This window comes from Sylvia atricapilla, chromosome 6 (assembly GCF_009819655.1).
Source record: "Sylvia atricapilla isolate bSylAtr1 chromosome 6, bSylAtr1.pri, whole genome shotgun sequence".
Taxonomy (NCBI): domain Eukaryota; kingdom Metazoa; phylum Chordata; class Aves; order Passeriformes; family Sylviidae; genus Sylvia; species Sylvia atricapilla.
In genome coordinates, this window is record NC_089145.1 from 54,266,470 (window position 1) to 54,285,410 (window position 18,941).

The 18,941-nt window shown below is 40.5% G+C and overlaps 1 protein-coding gene across 3 annotated transcripts in view; it reads left to right on the forward strand.

Moving 5' to 3' along the window:
- Positions 1–2,981: 2,981 nt before the first annotated feature.
- Positions 2,982–18,941, forward strand: part of SEL1L (SEL1L adaptor subunit of SYVN1 ubiquitin ligase) — a 36,417-nt gene continuing 20,457 nt past the window's right edge. The window contains exons 1-8 of one of the 3 annotated variants that reach the window (XM_066321963.1): positions 2,982–3,172; positions 10,243–10,280; positions 10,626–10,848; positions 14,375–14,542; positions 15,132–15,237; positions 16,794–16,956; positions 18,460–18,513; positions 18,594–18,653. In XM_066321963.1, coding sequence (XP_066178060.1) covers positions 3,079–3,172; positions 10,243–10,280; positions 10,626–10,848; positions 14,375–14,542; positions 15,132–15,237; positions 16,794–16,956; positions 18,460–18,513; positions 18,594–18,653 — 906 coding nt within the window. In that variant the 5' untranslated portion in view covers positions 2,982–3,078. The remainder of the gene's footprint in view (positions 3,173–10,242; positions 10,281–10,625; positions 10,849–14,374; positions 14,543–15,131; positions 15,238–16,793; positions 16,957–18,459; positions 18,514–18,593; positions 18,654–18,941) is intronic. The other 2 variants (XM_066321960.1, XM_066321962.1) reach the window with 2 other exon arrangements.

Consider the following 18,941-nt stretch of genomic DNA (forward strand, 5'->3'; position numbering starts at 1 on the left):
AACTTGTGAGGGTTATGAAAAAATTATAGATTCTTTAGGGCAAGTGAAAAATGTAAGGAAAGTTAGAGATATGGATGGATAGCAGAGGAACAATATAGAATACTTGTCTGACCACGTGATCAACATAGTGTATCCTTTCTCTTAATAAATTCTATTACTGACTTTGTAACCTCACTCTATCCTACCTGAGTGCTACAACGTCCAATTGCCAGCAGCTGGAGAACACACCACGGCTCACCAGGTGTAGATCCAGGTGACAACAGAAGGACTAGAATACATTGAGATCTGAGTGGCAGCAACAGGGGAACGGATCATTCCCCACGGGGAACAGGGTGTGTATTGGTGGGGTCTAAATGTCCAGGAACTGCAGCAGAGACTGTGGCCCACAGGTCCCACATGTTAACTGCCAGCAGTTGGAGTCGCCAGGCTGTTTGTATTTCCCTAGGGAATTTAACTGTGCATACACTGTGTGTATGCACATCCATGTGTACACATACATCCACTTTGCTAGCCAGTCTTAAGCTGTAGCCGTGAGTAGCCATAAAATAGAAGATCTATATCTGGAAAGTTTCCAGCTCTGAGTCAGCAGCTATGTAAGCGACACAGCGTGTGTGCACGGACATTGGATCACCACCCAGTGGGAGATCTAATATTTGAGCAAGCGTGCTTGTGAGAACAGTGTGTGAGTGTGGGCATCTGTTCTGCACTGAAGATCAAGCCAGACTCTCCTGGTAAGTAGGGAACGCCCCAAATAATGGGTGAGGGCCATGAGTCTAGGCAGGGATATCAGAGCCCACACCCTTAGAGTAAAAAAGCCTGGAAGTTTCACTGAGGGGGTTCCCACAATGGACATGTCACTGGCTGAGGCTGAGCCCAGTGGTGGCACCTCTAGGGAAGAGGCAGAAGTTACTGCACAATGGCAATGGCTGTGGACAGAATATGTGAGAGAAACAGCTCAGAAAACACCAAGGTCAGGGGAGAAGGAGGGGAGGATGTGCTCCAGGTGTGGGAGGTGAGATTCTCCTGCAGTCCATGGAGGGTGGTGAAGACCATGGTGAGGCAGCCATGTCCCTGCAGCCCAAAGAGGTCGATGGAGGAGCAGAGATCCCACACCAGAGCAGGTGATGTCTGGAGGAATCTGTGTCCCCATGGGAAGTCCATGCTGGGGAAGGTTTCTGGCAGGGCCTGTGGCCCTGTGGAGAACCCCACACTGGAGCAGGCTGTGCCTGAGGACTGACTGGACTCTGTGGAAGGTACCCTCACTGGGGCAGTTTGTGAAGAACTGCAGCTTATAGGAAGGAGTCCTGTTTAAGAACTTTATGGAGCACTGTCTCTCACATGACAGAGCCCATGCTGTAGCAGCAGTAGTGTAGCAACAGTAGCTTCCTGTGAGGAACAGCAGAAAATGATGAACTCACTATAATCCCCTTTCCCACTGCACCACTAGGAGGGAGAGAATTGTGCACAAAGCCTGGGAAGAAGGATAGGGTGGGGGAAAATATGTCTTTAAGATTTGGTTTTACTTCACATTACCCTACTCTAATAATTAATTTCCCAAGTCAAGTCTGTTTTGCTCTGACAGTCTGACAGTAATTGGCAAGTGATCTTTCTATGTCCTCATCTTGACCCTCAGCCCTTTCCTTATATTTTCTCTCCTCTTTTCAGGCTTTGGTTGTCACCTGGTGATAAGCCGGGTCAACCCATCACAGCTGCCCAGCGCCCTTACGGACTCCCTGCAGATGAGTTGTTCAAGACTTCATGGAACAAATCTCTCCTCAACTTGACCCAGTCAGCCTTCCTGCAAGCAGGGGTTGAAACAGATGACCTCTGAAGGTCACTTCAAAGGAAATTTATTCTACATCTATAGCACTGTCCGTGAGGTTAAAGTGAACTGGAGGAACAAGAGGAAAATGCAGTGGGAGAAACAGGTTGAGGTTTTTTTTGTTTTTTGGGTTTTTTTTCTGAATTAATAACCTTAAAAAAAAAAAAAAAAAAAAAAAAAAAGATAATATTGCAGACTGAGGTAGTTGTGATTAGTGTATTCTGTACTCTAAGGGTGTGGTAAAAAATGCACGCATCCCGTTGCCTGCAGACCCTGCCCTAGCAGGGAGAAAACCCCCGAGCCAGCCCTGGGTGGGACTGCACTTGCCACAGCTTTTGCTGCTGTGCCCATGGGAGCACAGCCGCTGGTGGCCACTGTCGCCCTGCAGAGATCCCGAATACAGCGCTGTAAGGCCGAGGTAAGGCTGAAACAATGTGGGAAAAACGCACTTCTGAATTCACCACAGCGCTGTGTAACAGCACACTCCTGTGACGCGGTGACATTTGCCACCCAGCCACGTCCTCAGTCCATTAAAGGCTCGGTTGCCTAGTTCCCTTCCTCATTTGCTTTTTAACCAACCCACAGAAATATACAATTCATAGGAGAATCGAAGAGTTGCGTCCCACAGCGCTACACCCATTTCTAGAACTGATGCCTTTCTGAAGATAAAGTTGCACTAAACTCTTTACGTTTCACATACTCCACCTGTGCAGGTTTAGGCATACACTTCATTTACTGCTGTTTCCATACTCCTACTCAACGAAGCGTATCCCAATCCCCGGAATTTTGTGGTATGGAATGGGCTGGGGCCGCGGGCGGCGATGCCGCGCTCGCGCCCTGCGCCGTTCGGCGCGGGGAGTTGTGGGCGGCGTAGTCCTGCTCCGCCGCGGGCCCCGGGGAGCGCACGCTCCCAGGCGGCACCGCGGCCCTCGCAAGGAACTGTGGGTGCTGTAGGAACGGGGCACGAGCCAATGGAAGGGGCCGTTTCGGAAGGAGCTGCTCGCGCAGCGGCCCTCGCTGAGACACGTGCGGCGCTATTTGCTGGCGGGAGGGCGTGACGGAGGAGCCGGACCTGCGCCGAGCCAATGGGAGCGGGCCATGTAGAGCCAGCCGTTCCCCGGGGTTGCGTGTGCTGCTGCCAGCGGCCCGTAGTCGGCCGTCAGCGCGGCGGCTGATTGGTGGCGGCGCTGCGGTGGGCGGGGCGAGAGAGCCCGGAGTCGGGGGCGCTCGGGCGCGGCCCCTCAGAGCCCAGCGGGATGGGGCGGCGGGCGCGCTGGGTGGCCCTGGTGCTGTGCCTGGCCGCGCTCTCGGCCGGAGCGCTGCCCGCGGTCGGAGCGCTTCCCGCGGCCGGTGAGTACCGCGGCTCCGCCTCCCTACGCCCCCCTGGGCCCGAGCGCTGCAGCGGCATTGCCCCCCGCGGCCTGCGGCGGGGGAGGGGGGCGCAGAGGTGTCTGTGCGGGTCCTGACGCCCGCACCGGGGCGCGGGGGCGGCGGCATCGGCGGGGGCGACCCGGGCTCTCGCTGGGGCTTTGGGCTGCGTGCGGGCAGCGCCGACCTCGCCGGGGCGCTGAGGCGGCGGAGCGGAGCCGCGGGAGGCGGGCAGCGGGGCTCCTGTCAGCTGCGTGGCCGCGGCCGGCGGGACCCGGCTGGTTTGAGCTCGGCCACACCGCCGCTGCTCCGAAGGCCTGGCATTGCTCAGCGCTGTGCCTGCCTTTAAGCAGCTCGTTAGGAGCTCACTTCGTGGTGCTTGCACTGCTTAAAACCGAAGTGAGGCTTTTTTTTCCTCCCTAGAACGCGTTTGCTCCCTGAGGCGCTGATAATGCTGATTTCAGCCTTATCAGAACGGTTTGTCACCCTCGATATGTAGAGAACATTTATGGGTCCTGTTTTATGTCCCCATAATACGTTTTCCCCCCTCCCTATTTTGTTGTTCTGCAGCTCGGGTTTTGTCTGATTCTTATGTGTTGTCATCTACTTCCTTTCCTGAGGTTTCTACCTCCCACACTCTGCTTTCCACCATGGGCTGGTGGGGGGGTGTGCAGTGCATTTATTTATAAAGCCAGAAGCCACTACCTTAAAAACAGCCATATGTGATGCTACTGGGCATTTGCTTTTCCACTATTTCAGGAAAGTAACTTAATGTTTTCTCTAGAGGTGACTTCATTAGTTTGGAGTTCATTTTCCTGCATGCAGCAGGGAGTTGAAATTTAAAGTAATATTACTGTACTTCGGATTATATGAGCTTTGTAGGTCACTTTATGAGCCAGCAGGGCACTTTTGAAGTTAGGAAAACTATCGGAGAGGGTACACACAAGTTCTGTAAAGCCAGAGAGATGTAGCCAAACTTTTGACCTATGTGCCCTCATTTGTAGCGTATATGAAGAAAAAAGCTGAGGTGGGATGATGCTGTGAATGTCAGATGGACCATCTGTTTTGTATGTGGAAGTTAGGTGGTAAGGGCTGGTCAGGTGGGCATCAGTGGCTGGACAACCATGCAGCTCTGCTCTCTTGACTGTTTGTCCACTGCCACAGAGTTGTTTGTGAGCGTGAAGTTCTCATAGTTTAATTCAGCCTGTATAAACAAAATGTTTAGGTTCCATCTGATACAATTAATAAGCCAAGGAAAGCACAGTACATGAACGTAGGCTTAGGAGCTGTTTACAGACTTTAATTACTACTGTCATATCAAACTGTTGATTGATATCCACAATTAATTAGGAGGGGGTGTTAAGAGTCCATCTTCTTGCAGAAAGCTATGGGAGGAATACATTCCTCCAATTTTTGACAAGAATCATTCTGAAAGTTGTTCTCACTTTATGCTTTGGTTTCCCACAGTAACATTATGACTTTCTTTAGTAGAGGCTGGTATAAACCTTGGGAGTGTATGAAATGCTTCCTTGAATACTGAATTATTTCTAATGCCTGGTCTAGAAAGAGTCATCTGGGGTGTGAGTACAGTGGGAGGGGTTTTAAGAAGAATGACTAAAAAGTTCCTAGGAAGAGTTTTTAATGAGGACTTTTTTTTAGTAATGAGTATTTTGGATATAACTCTATCATCATGAGCTTTGTTTGAATCAATTTATGAAAACTTGAGTTGAATGCAAGAAAATTCAGGCCTAAGGAAAAGGGCACTATATTCTTTTAAACGTATGATATTGCTGCAGAGTATGAAGGCATTTAATGAAGGCATGGGGAAAGATATTAAGAAACACTGGCAAAAGCAGCTAAAAAATTCTAAGTGTGTGCATGTTCTCCAGATGAAACTAGCTGTCTTCTGGTCATTGCAGCAGTGATGGCCTTCCCCTGTTGATCACTCATTAAGAACATTGAAATATTTCTTTTTTTTGAGATTGCTGGTATTGTTTGATTCTTGGGATCGTTTCCTCTTGTTCACAGACTAAAAGGTAAAAATGTTCTGATTCTGCCTGAAGTGAGGAAGTGATGCTTCCTCTGACTCTCCTACGTGTTCCATGGGTAATTTTGGCAATAGGCAGATGTTTTGATACTGTTCCACTGATTGGTGGGACAAATTAGTGCACTCATATACCTGTAGGGAACTTCAGTACCTGTTCTTCCATAAGACAGTGCTCAGTGTTTTTTTCTGACCTTTCTGGTTTTACTTACCTGATAGAAAAATATTCCCTAAACTCTTTGCCTTGTTGCCTGTTAGGGAATCTCAGTTCCTACTGAGGAACTGCTGGAAAGTAAGTTCTGTAACTAGTTACCCAGCAATTGCAAGGACACTGGAAAAAAGATTTTTATTCAGGGTGAGGATTGACCTATATCTCATTCTTTTTGTTGAACTAAAATGAATATCTTGCACAGATTGTAGCTGGGAACAATTTACTTGCTGCCAAGGATACTTTGGAACTATCCTTGCTGAATAGGTGCCACTTAAGGATTTTACTTAACTCACTGCGTGTTTTAAAGCTTCATGTAATGGGAATAGCATCTATGCTATTGGGTCTGTTTCTTCTGTGCTGAATATATCAGTCAAAAAATTGATGAGAAGCAGTCTGAGGTAACTTTCTTCTTAAGATTTCCTTTTTTCCTGCAAGAACTGGATAAACAGATGCGTTCTCTTTCACTGTCTATGTAGTCACTTGCACAAAACAACATTGAAAGAAATTGTCAAAAATACTACAGAAAATCTCTCACAGATGCTGTCAAGTAGTCACTGCCAAACCATTTCTGTTCCTGCATCCCTCTCCACAGACACATTTTTGAGCATGCATTTTACATGTATTTTTGGTAAGTTGAACATTGATGTACTCTTGTCCTAACACATTATGTACCTCATAAAACATGCACTAGAACACAAATCATAAAAGAATGAAATAAAGGCAGAATGACCACTGTGTAAAGAAAAGTTTATGTATTAACAGTCCAAAAGGTAAGTTATTCCTCCAGCCCCAGTGGGTTGGCTGGCATACTCCTGAGGTGTGCACACTCCACATGGGAGATCCCTGCTCTCAGCAGAATCCCAATAGTAGCTTTGTTGTCAAAGCATTTGGGGCTTGAAGAGCTTGGCAAATACCAGAAGCAAACTGACAGCAGTAATCAGTTATGGAGGGATTCATCAGAACTGTGGGAGACTGCTTTGCTTACTGAATTTTTGGCTACTTCCTGTATGTGAGTGACCCTTTTAATACTGAAACCAGTGGTATTGCTTGTCTGGTGGTAGCAGCCCTTCAGCTTTATGGGATGTCAATTGATCTGTTCTTCTAATACAGCAAAACTTTGGAACTGTTGAACACCCTCAAGCTAATGACGTTATTGCTGAATCACACTGCATAGCTCTTCTGGTTTCTACCCTTGTCTCCTTAGTGCTCTCTTGAAAACAGGAATTCTCACAAAATGCTAGGATCTTTATCCAGCATATGGTAGGAGCTTTTTCTCTAGCATAGGCTGCCAGAGTACTTTTGCTATATTTACTAGCATGCTTGAACACTGGCCTTTCTAATTGAGGAAAAAATGAATACTTTTTGAAGCTGATTTTAACTATATATGAACTGGTGTACGGTTGAAAAAAGATTGTGGTTCTGTGAAGTGCTTTAAAGTCCTAGCTGGATGTGAGAGCACCCAGCAATGTGTACAGCTCAGCACTGTTTGTAAGTGAAGCGTTCTGTACAACATTGTCAGCTGTCCACTTGAGCCACAGGTGTATTTGCCTACCTTTTGCTTTTAAGAGGTCATTGCACTCCCTAACTTGTTTAACAAATTGTGATATTAATTTCCCCTTGGCCTTCTTAGAGGAGGTTCATAGAATTAGACAGCCTTGATAACAGATCTGAATAATAATAATAAAAAAAACTTAGTTACTTTTTTAAATTGAAGTGTGGAAAAACAAGCTAAACTATCAGCTTTAATCGCTGAAGCAGGTGCATAAACTTGACATCTGTGACTTAGTTCAGTAGCTCAGCCTTGACTGATAAACTGTTCTTAGGTCCAACTGTGACCTTTTATAGACCTTTCATTAACGCTTTCAGAATAGTTTTCTTAACTTTCGTAGGAGTAAACACACTTCTATAAGTAGTGGGTGCATATTAGTCAGCAGTTTCATGAAACAACAAGGCTGTAAGTGATCCCTCCTTTAGTCATACTGTTCATTTATCTCTGCAACCTTATCTGGCTGCCTTAGAAACAAGTCCCAAAGTTAAGAAAAGTTAAATTAATATTTTGGGTTTGCTTTAGTGCTTTTTGCATGGAACCGCTGCTTGAACACGATTGTTCAAGTACAACTTCTCAGTAACAAAGCTGGTTTCTTCAGAGAAAATTTAAATGATGCAATAGGAAGGAAACAGGTTTATTTACTTTCAAGGAAGAAGAGCAAACACTTAGTGAGTTCTACTTTGTGTTGCTCATGTGTCTCTTGTCTTTCAGTTTAGTGAACCTTTTGCCTTGCATATGAAGTTACAATAAAACTGTCCTTTCATATGTGTGCATAGACAGTATAACCTATTTATATTTGTTCTTGTGTGGTGTTTTGTCATGAAGTGAACCTACCATCTCAGTTTGAAATCAGTGAAGCCTTTTCCAAAGTATTAGAAAGCTCTAGTGCTGTCAGGCATAGGCTGGTTTTGTAGAGACAAAAACAATCACTCTAAAACCCAAACATGGTGTTTTCTGCTGCAATAACAGGTACTTTATAAGTGCTTTGTGTATGTTAGAAGGAGCATACAAGCTGCTGGGTAGGCCACCCTGTCTTAGTTTTTCCACTCTCCAGAAGCATGTCTGGATGTCTTGACAAGCTCTGAAGATTGAAGGTGGCGTTTGGTCTTAGGTCAAAATTATCTAGGATAATAGAACGTAATATGTGGGAAACATGGTAAGTGACATCTTCTTTCATGATTTCAAAACAGAAACACTAGCAAGTATCCTAAATGTATGTGTATTTTTACTGACTTTAATGACCAATTGTCATATCCTGATCTAAAGTGTAAAAGTTCAGTGGTAGAACTCCTTATGACTTATCGCAATCACCCTTACCTGTTAGATTTCTCAAGCTGCTAAGCCCTGAGGTCTCTGCCAAAAATGCAGCTGGCCTCGTTTTTTCTTTATGCCTCATAATGGGGTTTTTTCCAAGTTGGTGTTTGTTCTTATGCTGTCTTGGTTGCTCCTTGCAGGGTCTGTTTCATCTGGAGTGCTCTTTGCTGTCTCCACAAGTTTTTCTGAAGTGCTCTACACGTTTTCATATTCAGACCTGTAGAGGACAGCTGCTTACCTGCATAAATTCTTCTACATCCTTTTTAATTCCATTTCTACTGGCAGTCAAACTCTTTGACCTTTACATCCTCCTCACCATGCTCAACAGGCTGTTATTTATATGCCTCAGTTGTACTCTCAATATCTCATCACCACAGTTTTGTAGTTTCAGTTTTGAGTCTTTGCATTTTTTCTTCATTTCTATTACGCTGTTACAGCTTAAAGTTGCATTCTCCCTCATCTTTTTACTTGTTCCAATCAAAGATTGTACTTCAAGTAACACTATGGAATCTAGACTCCAGAAAGGGTCTTCCAAGATTAACCCTTTCATTGCAAGGGTTATAGTATTAGGCTTGAAAACATGACCTGAGAGAGGAAATGTCATGTTTGGAACTTGTCACTTCAGGGATGGTTTATCTCTGGTAAGTCACTTTACTTGCATGAGAATGAGAATTGTGCAAGTTTTGTTTGCTAAGTGCTTACAGGGGTCAGCAGAGTTCTCTGAACTGTTGGAAGTGTTTGTGCAGATACATTTAATATGTTACAGTTAGCCATGAAAGGTTATCTCATGTATGGGGCATTAACTTCTATCAGTTCAGACACCTTTTCCAGTCCCAGTGCAGTCTCCAGCCCATCATTACTTTCCCACTACTACAGGGCGCTGTGCACCCCAGAGCCTCAGAAAACAGGATTTCTAAACATAGGGGGAGGTAGCTTTGCTAAGTCATCTGTTTATGTTTTGAGCATTTATTTCAATGTGAGTGAGTTGTGTACCAGAGAGAGGGAGGCCTGTAGCATCTTCTTTCGAGTGTGGAGGGGGTTGTTTGCTGAAATGAGGTGGTATCAGATACTGATGACTCTGAACAGTCACATCTCAGTGATGTTAATTTTAGAGGCTTCCCATCAAAATTATGCACACACCAAGCTGTTTGAAGCACAACAAGTAGCCCATTTTAATTAAAGGAACAAAACAGTTCTTGAAGAAACAATTCTGAAGAACAGTGGTAAAGCTGTCATAAGTAAGTTTTTTCTGATAATCTTCATCTTTTCACCTATATTCCTTTAGGTGTCTGCCTAGTAGCCTTTCTTCTTTACAATTTCTTCTCCTTCCAGTCTTTCAAACCCTAATCAAATATGCTATAGCTTTTAGACAAGAAAGATAACAGTTAAACACTTTCATCTCTTGAAGAGTATCTTAAAGATATGCTAATTCTGCACAGTTTTGAAGAGAAACACCTATGTAAAGGTTTGAATATGCTGATCAGGCCGAATGAATTAGCATTTTATAAGGGACAATGTTTAATTCCAAGCATGGGGTTGTGAATACAACTTTCTGGTTGCTGCTGACGCTGTTCACACTGAGGCTGATTTGGTAACTAAAAATGTTATGTTCCATAGGCCTTTTTTACTTGATGCAAACCTTTTGAAGTAGTTTAACTGGACTCAAACCATTCAGACTGTGATTTGGGTTTAGAAACACCACACACATTTCACAATGAAACACACAGTTGTGTTGGCATAATTTAAGGAAGAAGATCACCTGTGAAGCATTTGATTCCTCCTCATCACAGTTATAAAGTTTTCCTGAAGTGTGTTAGTCAACTTAGTACTTTAGAGTATTTCAGAACCACAGTACAATATTGTAAGCAAAGGTTTTGTTTGTGAAATAGATACTCATGGGAAAGCATTTTACTGACTTTTAATGTCTCTTCTAGATGAAGAAGGAAATCAAGATGAATCACTGGAGTCAAAGGTGAGGAGATAAGTTTCTAGTCATTCTGTTTTACCTGTAGAGTGAGAGCAAAGGTCTGAAATTCTGAACAATAATTTGATTTTAGGTTTTAAGCTTTTCTGTAGCTCTTGGTGTCTCATTATTTTTTTCTGTGCATCAGAGAAATGAATGCTGTTACAAGTTTGAAACATTTTTTTTTTTTTTCCAAAGACCTGAAAGCAATGACAGCTGATAGGTAGCTCAGCTTACTTTGATTGTACTGTTTAGGTAAAGTCCATTTAAAAACTTCTTAAAAGATATGGTTAATTAAGCCAGCTGCTGCTTCTCAGTTTCAGTCTTCTTAATTATGTGTCTACTTTCCTTCAGACTTTATCTGCAGAGGACCAGGTAAAGGATCATTCCACAGGAACTCGAGTGGTAGCAGGTCAGATATTCCTTGAATCTGGGAAATCAGACTCTCAATCAGAGAATGAAGAGAACTTTCACAGTCAAGAACAGGAAAAAGAGAATTCATTGGAAGAGTTGAACTCTCTAGAAATGTCAAATCTATTAAATAAGGATTTGGAAGAAGCAGAAGTACAGACTCCAGGTAACTGCTCACAGACTTTTGAACAAGTGGCAACATAGATGAATCTGAGTAACTCCAGCATGTGGGTGAACAAAAACAGTAATTTTGAACATATGAGATAGGTTAGGACATTAGTTTTCTGCAATGGAATGGTAATTGCTCTCTTTCTTATTAGAAAGTACCATCAAAATGTCTTGAAATGTATTGTAATTGAAATGAGTAGTTATTTTCCAATGCATTTGAAAGAATTTTCAATTTTTCTTACTGTTTCCGTCTTGCTGTAAAACTTTTAACTATCAAATAGAGAAGGCCCTGATTTCTTCAAATAGAAGTCAATTACAGATCTGTGCTCTGTGTATGTACACTAGCAAATACAAAGAGAAATTTGCATCAGTCTCTTTCAATCCCCTGGCTGTTTGCCTGGTGAGTCAAGAGACAGAAAAGGAACAAATAGTAATGTAAAGACAAGCTTCCTAGAACAGCATTGAGAGCCTCAGGGCAGCATCTAAATTCCATGTAAATGTCATGAAAATTTTAAATATAGGTAAAACCTTATGTCTTGAGCTTAATTTCCCAGGAAATTTTAATACGGCTTTTTTACTACGTAATTTTATGATTTTTTGATTTACAGATAGTAGTTGATGATAACTAGATGGTACAGTTGAGTACCTTAACCTATGCAGCAGACTTTTCCTTTTTACTTGTCCATAAAAAATAAATATTTAATATTACTGGAGAATACAGTTAATGTGGTAGTAATGATATTTGAAATGTCAAAAGAAAGCAGGAGTTACTAAATGAGCTCTATCATGTAATGGCTGAGTGTTTTCCAAGCTGTTTCCTTACTAGAGCAGAACTAGTATCAGTTTGTGAAAACTCAGTAATAGGCTTAGCTGTTGCTTTTGATGCTGTGTTGTACAGCAAAAAAGTATAGAAAATCCACTAAATATCTTTCTGCCACAGAACAGTGAGCCAAGCACCGTATTTAGTGCAGTCTATTTCAAAAGTAAACTTTAAGATACTTTTAATCTCATGCAAAAATATATTCGGCTGATTGGCTCCTCGGGAGCTAAGGTTTTTAACTCTTCCTCTCAACTTACTGCAAATTCTTTTCAAAAACCATAAGTTTAAGTCTTGCACAGTTCTTGGAATGTCTTATGAATTAAATAAGCAGTATGAATGAAGGAATTTTTCATTTAAAAAAGCAATTTTGAAAGAAAAGTCACTCTTAGGAGAAAAGAGTGCTAAAGGGCAGCTTAATGAACGCTTGAATTGAGCATCTGTCTGAGGTGGTTCCTCCTCCAGAGGAACTACTGGTGACAGGACTGCCTAAAGGGACAAAAGCTTTTCTACAAACAGTTTAGCTACTCTGTGTGGTCATGATATTGTGTGGAAAAAAGGTATCCTGCAAATTTCCGTATATATTTTGTAGGGTATGGAACAAAAAAATCAGTAATTTGGAATTAGTGATAGTAAGGGTTTTAACTTTCTGAGACAGTTGTCTTGCTCTCTTCTGATGAATGAGGAGATCATGTGTAAAGAAAATGATAATTTTTTTATTTATTGCCAGTTTGTGTTCTAGGATTTTGTAGCCCTAAAATTCCATGCTTACAGTTTTTGCTGAAGATCGCTCACAAGTTTATACAGAGCTGGCAATTTCTGTGCATTTATCTTCCTATTTGGAAGAATCTTACAGTAATATTGCCAGTACTTACAAGTAATCTATGTTTGGGTTTCCTGCAGCATAAAGTATGAAACGAGACATAAGTAAATTAGGACAAAAGATAATGAAATACCATGTATTTTATTCAGAGATAGTAAAGAGGTAAATTGCTTTTGGAGCATTTGGTTTGACAAAAGCTAATTCATTCTCTGGGTAAATTGTTTGCCTCACTTAGTATTTATCAATGTCTAAAGTATGTAAGAAATTGTCGTGAGCTTTTTGACCTGCGGTTGCATCTCTGTGTTGCTCTTGGGATTAGTCTTTATTTAGGTAATTAGTTATTATCTGGGAGCAAATAATTAGTTAAATATCTGGGTTAAATAATTAGTTATTATCTAGGAGCAAAAACAGCATTATGGTTGAACTTAGAATTTTAAAAATGCAAAGGGGAGCATTGGGGCAGAGTAATTTCATAACTTTAGTATGCAGCTACATGTCATGCAGAGCATTGTGTAAAACTGCTTTCCGCACAGGAGACAGGTTACAAAACAATACAAGTAAAACTATGAGTTCTTGAGTAGTGCTGATATCCTGGACTTGGAGCTTTTCAAATGACAGTGATAAGAGGTCCCATAAGGTGTAGATACATGAACCCTTAGCTGGAGTTCGTATATTACTTTGTAGTTAACAAATGTCTGCAATTATTCCAGGCTAATTGCATCTTACCACATCATTTTTGAGTGCAGTTACTGAAAATTACAGTTTTTCTCCTGTGATATAATTAAGTTGGACTAATATGGTGGAACCTATGTCAATGCATTCAGTTACCAAGAGCAGTTTGAACAGGTCCAGCTATACCTGAAGACTTTACTTCAAGAAATTAACATGAAATATTTAAATTAGTATAGTCTTTAAGCCTTTCAATTATGGACCCTCAAAAACGAATTCATTTTCTCTGTAACTATGAAAACTATGACGTTAACTTGAAAAAACTCTGTAATTGACATTTGTGAATTGCATGATTTTGCAAATGTTTTTAAATTAAGCTGAACCCAACTGTTAGATTTAGCTTAGTGAAAGAGGAAAATTTTTCAAAAAGTCTAATTGAAATCATTCCATCTTCAAGACCTAGAGAATTCTTAGTCTTCATAGAAAATTGATTTTATTTTGAAATATTGTGATATTGGAGTCAGTAACCTTTGAAGTTGTAGTGCATGAGAAGTGATAAATGGTGCTGTTCAAAGCCGTTTTGGATGCAACTAAATATGTTGGCAAAATGAAATTATGGTTTTAATCTAAGTATTTTCAAGAGTAAAAATTTACTGAACTCATAGTGATGAGACTCCTTTCATCTGCATTGTGATTTCACTTAAGTTTTTCCATATAGTTGTATTTTCCAGTGTACTCCCTGCTGATACTCCAGTACTTTCAATATAGCATTTCATGATGTTCTGTTGTGATTGTGTCCAACCCTGGGGCTAAAATGAATGTGCTCTGGAATGCACTTCAAGCTTGCACTACAAGGTTTTTTACAGAGAAAGAGAAAGTTCAAGGAAAGACTATTTATTTTGGTAGGCAATAAAAATGTAACTGAGATTTGCCTTCTCCAGTCAAAATGATACTTTCTTTGCTTAGAACTAAGAATATAAGAAACCACATGCCTTCTGCTTCATTTCATAATTAAAACTAGGAATTATATTTTTCAAGTGCTATTTAGAAAAACTGCTTTTTCAAGCTTTTGTAAGTTAGAAATCTTACTGAAAACTTGATAAATTGTAGCTCATAGAAATTCAGACCAACATAGGAGCAGTTTTCTGTATGTAATATATGATTTTAATTTGAAAATAAAGGAGAGTAGTCTAATTGCTGGGTGTGTATTTTCAGTTTTGACAGCTATTGGAGGCACTGCAGACGGGGAGCCTTGCCACTTTCCATTCTTGTTTATGGAGAAGGAATATGCAGAGTGCACTGCTGATGGGAGGGAAGATGGCAGGCTTTGGTGTGCAACAACCTATGATTACAAGAAAGATCAAAAGTGGGGCTTCTGTGAATGTAAGCAACCTTTGGCTTGTTCTTGTTCATGGAATGCTTTTTAGGCAAGTGTTCTCAGTCCTCTTAACAGTCTTTATTTCAGGATGTAAAAGTCCCTGGCCACTTCATTCCACAATAAATAAGTAGTTACAAAGGCAAAGTTTTCATGATGGAAGAAGTTTTAAAAAATGCCGGTTCCCAGGCCCGATTTGGAAATCTTGCAGTGAAGGCATCTATAAAACTGTTTCTGAGGCTGTGGGAGGGTAGGGGTTTGACAGTGTTGCTCATTATGCTTACTGATTAGTTGCACAGAGGCAACCTTCTCTAGGAAATCCCCTTCGGAAGGAGAAACCCGCACAGCTTGCTTTTGAGCAATGAATGAAAAGAACATTTTGTCAGCAAACTTGTGCATGATAGACATCACACAAGAAGAAATAATCTATTAATATATCAAACACATCCATTAGACAGCTTTTTGTAATCACTTTGTTTATTGGTCTTCAAAAACATGTTTCTGCCTGTACTTACCCTTTAGAACCAATAGGAATTTTGAGAAGATAGCCTTGAGTGTATAATTGGAGCTCTTTATGTGCACTTTTATTTTTTTTAGCTGAAGAGCAGTCCAATAAGAGAAGGCAGATGCAAGAAGCTGAGGATGTTTATCAGATTGGAATGAAAATCCTTAATGAAAGCAGTAAAAAGGCTCAGAAGAAAGTGTAAGTATACCTCATCCACCCCCACAGGAGAAGGATTATATGCCTGGTCACTTTTGCTTAACAAAAAAAACTTGAATGAGCTGCCTTGAGATTTTGACCTTTATTGGACTCAGCATAAAACTGCAGTGATAGAAGATAGATAGTAAATTCAGGGTAATTAGAATAACAAATTTATGCCTGCTTTCCTTTGAATGCAGTAAAAATTGTGAGAGATCCATTTCTGAAGAGTGGGTGTCATCAAAACACTGACTTAATGCAAGATGATTCTGCAGTTCTCTAGCCTCAGTTTATACGTGGCAACTGCCCAGGGAAAAAACTGAGAAGGTGATACGAGATAATTGCCGTTTTTGAGACGTTTCTTACGTTCTAGTTCTCATTCTGCTTCTAAGACAAAGTGGGAAAAATTGGCATTTCTTGTCCTGCTCTGTTTTTTCTCCTACTTTCTGATGGTTTTGGTCACCATAAAAATCGTATTAAACTTAAGCTCAACAAATCATTAAAATTCTAATAATGAATGTTGTTAGAAAAGGGTAATGCTTGTAGACAACATAAAAAATAAAGAATTAGTCTTCTCTTCAGTCTTGTCTCAGCTTTCTCTTCTGTGTGCATCCAATTACTGATTAAATAGTTGTGAACTCACCACTATAATTCAGAATTTCTTCGTTAATTCAGATCTTCCTCCTATTCATATTGACAACTTCCTCAGTCAGTGGTGACTTATGTTGATTAATATGTGATGACTATTACTGTTGTAAATTTGTTTGTGGAAATAAGGGAGTGTATTTGTACTTTGTATCAGGGAAAGTGAGGCATGTCTAGAGTTGTCTGCACCTTGGCAAAGACAAAGGGAGGCAATATCTGTTGGATTGTGAGTAGTATTTTTTGGTATAAAATAGATCCCTGGGGCTAAGCTGAAGGAGGCTTGCTGATACTGTGTAACGTGTGTAAGGTTAGGAGTGTTTTAATTGTTGTGAAACCAGCTGCTGTGAAATTACTTTGAGGTAATTTCTTAGATTCTGAGACTGAAATAGCAACAGGAGTTTCCAGAGATCCCTCTGACTGTTAGCATGACTTTTTTGACACAAAATTGATCACATATGCAGTTGTCTTGGGCCCAGGACTTGGTGTTTTCACTGGAGTAGTTTTGTACCCAAATTGTAGAGACTCCATTGTCTTTTTCAATGTTCTTTTTGCTGTGATGCATGAGACTGTTACAGGAGTGATTCTACTGGATACCTAGTACAGAACTAAAAACTGCTGCTACAAAAATACGATCATTTGACCTTAAACTTCTTGTATATCTTAGAGGAGAGGAAATGCATACTGCTTTGCTTATGGAGAAGAGCAAACATTAAAATTCAGCTTGTCCATTAACTGAATCATGAGTTGTTGCTTATGTTGATGATTTGTAGCTGGAACAAATTACTGTAGGCAGATGCGTTTTTAGAAAATAAAGGCTAAAACAGAGAAACAAAACCCCTCTCCAGAATCTTCAGGTTTACGAATGGAATTTGCTGCTTTGCTTCAAGTTGACAAAGAAATTATTTTCTCTTAAGAGCATATCAGTATCTTCTGAAAGCAGCTGACATGAATCATACCAAGGCCATGGAGAAAGTGTCTTATGCTTTGTTGTTTGGGGATTACCTGAAGCAGAACATCCAGTCGTCAAAAGAACTGTTTGAAAAACTAACAGAAGAAGGTTCTCCTAAAGGACAAATGGTATGTATGTCCTTAGATTAGATTCTCCTAAAGGATAAATGGTATGTATATCCTTAAATTTTACAGGTGCTTCTACAGGTTTGTTAATGGTTTATAGATTGTACTTCCTCTAGGGTGCTTTTATAGATGGCACCTGCACCCTAAGAGTAAACAGAAACATATCTTCTGTTTGAGTTTTTAAAAAATGTTTAACTCCTAGGAATATGGAATGGTGGTGGTCTTCTAATTTAATTTAATTTTTTTTCCTGTTATATGGCTGACAATATGGATATGTAAGTCAAAAAAAACAGTTAGATATAGGTGACTCCAGCCAACACACCTTCTGAAACTGTGTACTTATGTGTTTTTTGTGCAGTGTTGTGGCTTTTCATTTGCAGTTTTATCTGAGATGATATCAATTTATAATCTAGGAAATAAAACCTTCTAGGAAACTTGGCATGTATTTAGTACATTGGGGCTTACTTTGTCCCTATGCCTTTGAACACAGAATTATTCATACTTACTATTAGAAAATGTCATAAAATGTGGGTGTTATTGATTTTAATGTCTCATTATCTGCATATACCTGTTGTTTAGTTCTCACTTGTTTTGGAAGTGTCAGTTTCTTAAGGAGCTTTTAGCTTTCTTCTCTTTGGCTACCAAGTCTCCAGCTGTTCCCTGTTTAATGGTGGAGTACTGATTTACCATAGAAAGTAGGAACATGAATCCTCTAGAGACTTCTCTCAATGATGACCTTGGCTTCTATTGATCTAGAATTCAATACTGTCTGCATGAGGTCATTTTTGTGTATGCTTTCAGATTCCCTAGAATAGTCTTAGGACACTGTGAAATACAGACCTCTTTACATGTGCACTATCTTCTGTGCTAGTTTCTGTTCTGAGATACCAGCTGTAACAGGTGTGATAGGCAGAGCAAAAACTATGTAAATCTTAAGAACAAAATTAACTTCTGAAAGAACCTCAGCAAAATAGCTCAGTGCATTCTCTTTGTTTATATTTATAGTCACAGTTGCCAGTAACCAGGGGCAGAACAGATGGAAAACTGTAAATTCATAGGGTCTGTGAATCAAACAGTCTGAGTCTTCTGTGCAAGGCTGTGGTTCACAGATGTTTACACTGGTGTTTGAGGCAAACTGGGTGCATGAATAACCTGACAGATACTGCTTAGCTTCACTTGAGGGTCTTTAAACTGGGATACTGTCACTGTTTAGGATCTTTGGATCTACACTTGATATTCCAGGAAGTAGTAGTTTGTTCCTTGCATTTGATTCGCTTGTCTGAATTCTGGTGAAACATTAAATTATGTTAGCATTCTAAGCAACTGAATAATGTAGAAACGTAATACTGTGAAGGGGTAGGGAAGAGCACAGATATAGGCAGCACCAAACTGAAGGTAGAGTTTGGCATAGTCTTTGCAGCTTTGACTCTTTATGCCCATGTATTCCAGGAAAACTGATTCTTGGATTTTTAAAAGGTGTACTGACAAACTTTATTTTGTTTCTAGGCTCTTGGATTTCTATATGCATCTGGTCTAGGAGTCAATTCTAGTCAAGCTAAGGTAATTCAGAAATTTTTACTGTGTGGTCTTGTATTTTCTCTTGGGGGCCAACGTTAAATAACCAATGATTTTGTTTTAAGGCCCTGGTGTATTACACTTTTGGAGCTTTAGGAGGAAATCTGATCGCTCATATGATCTTGGTAAGTAAGATGGTTAATAACTTCAAACATGCAAGAGTGTTTTTTTACTCCTACATTTTCAGTGTTAAGATTTCCTTTCATATGAACACCCTGTCCAAATGCAAGATCATTTTGCATGCTTTGGGTGAGCAGTAGTATCTTCCCCATTATTCATTTTTAGTTCAAAGATGAGTCTGCTCATTTTAAGCTATGTGCCACTGTTTATTTGATTGACCATGTTTACATCTCTTGACTTAAATCAGAATTATCAGACTTAAAATTTTTGTAATCTAGTGAGAACTGTGAAAG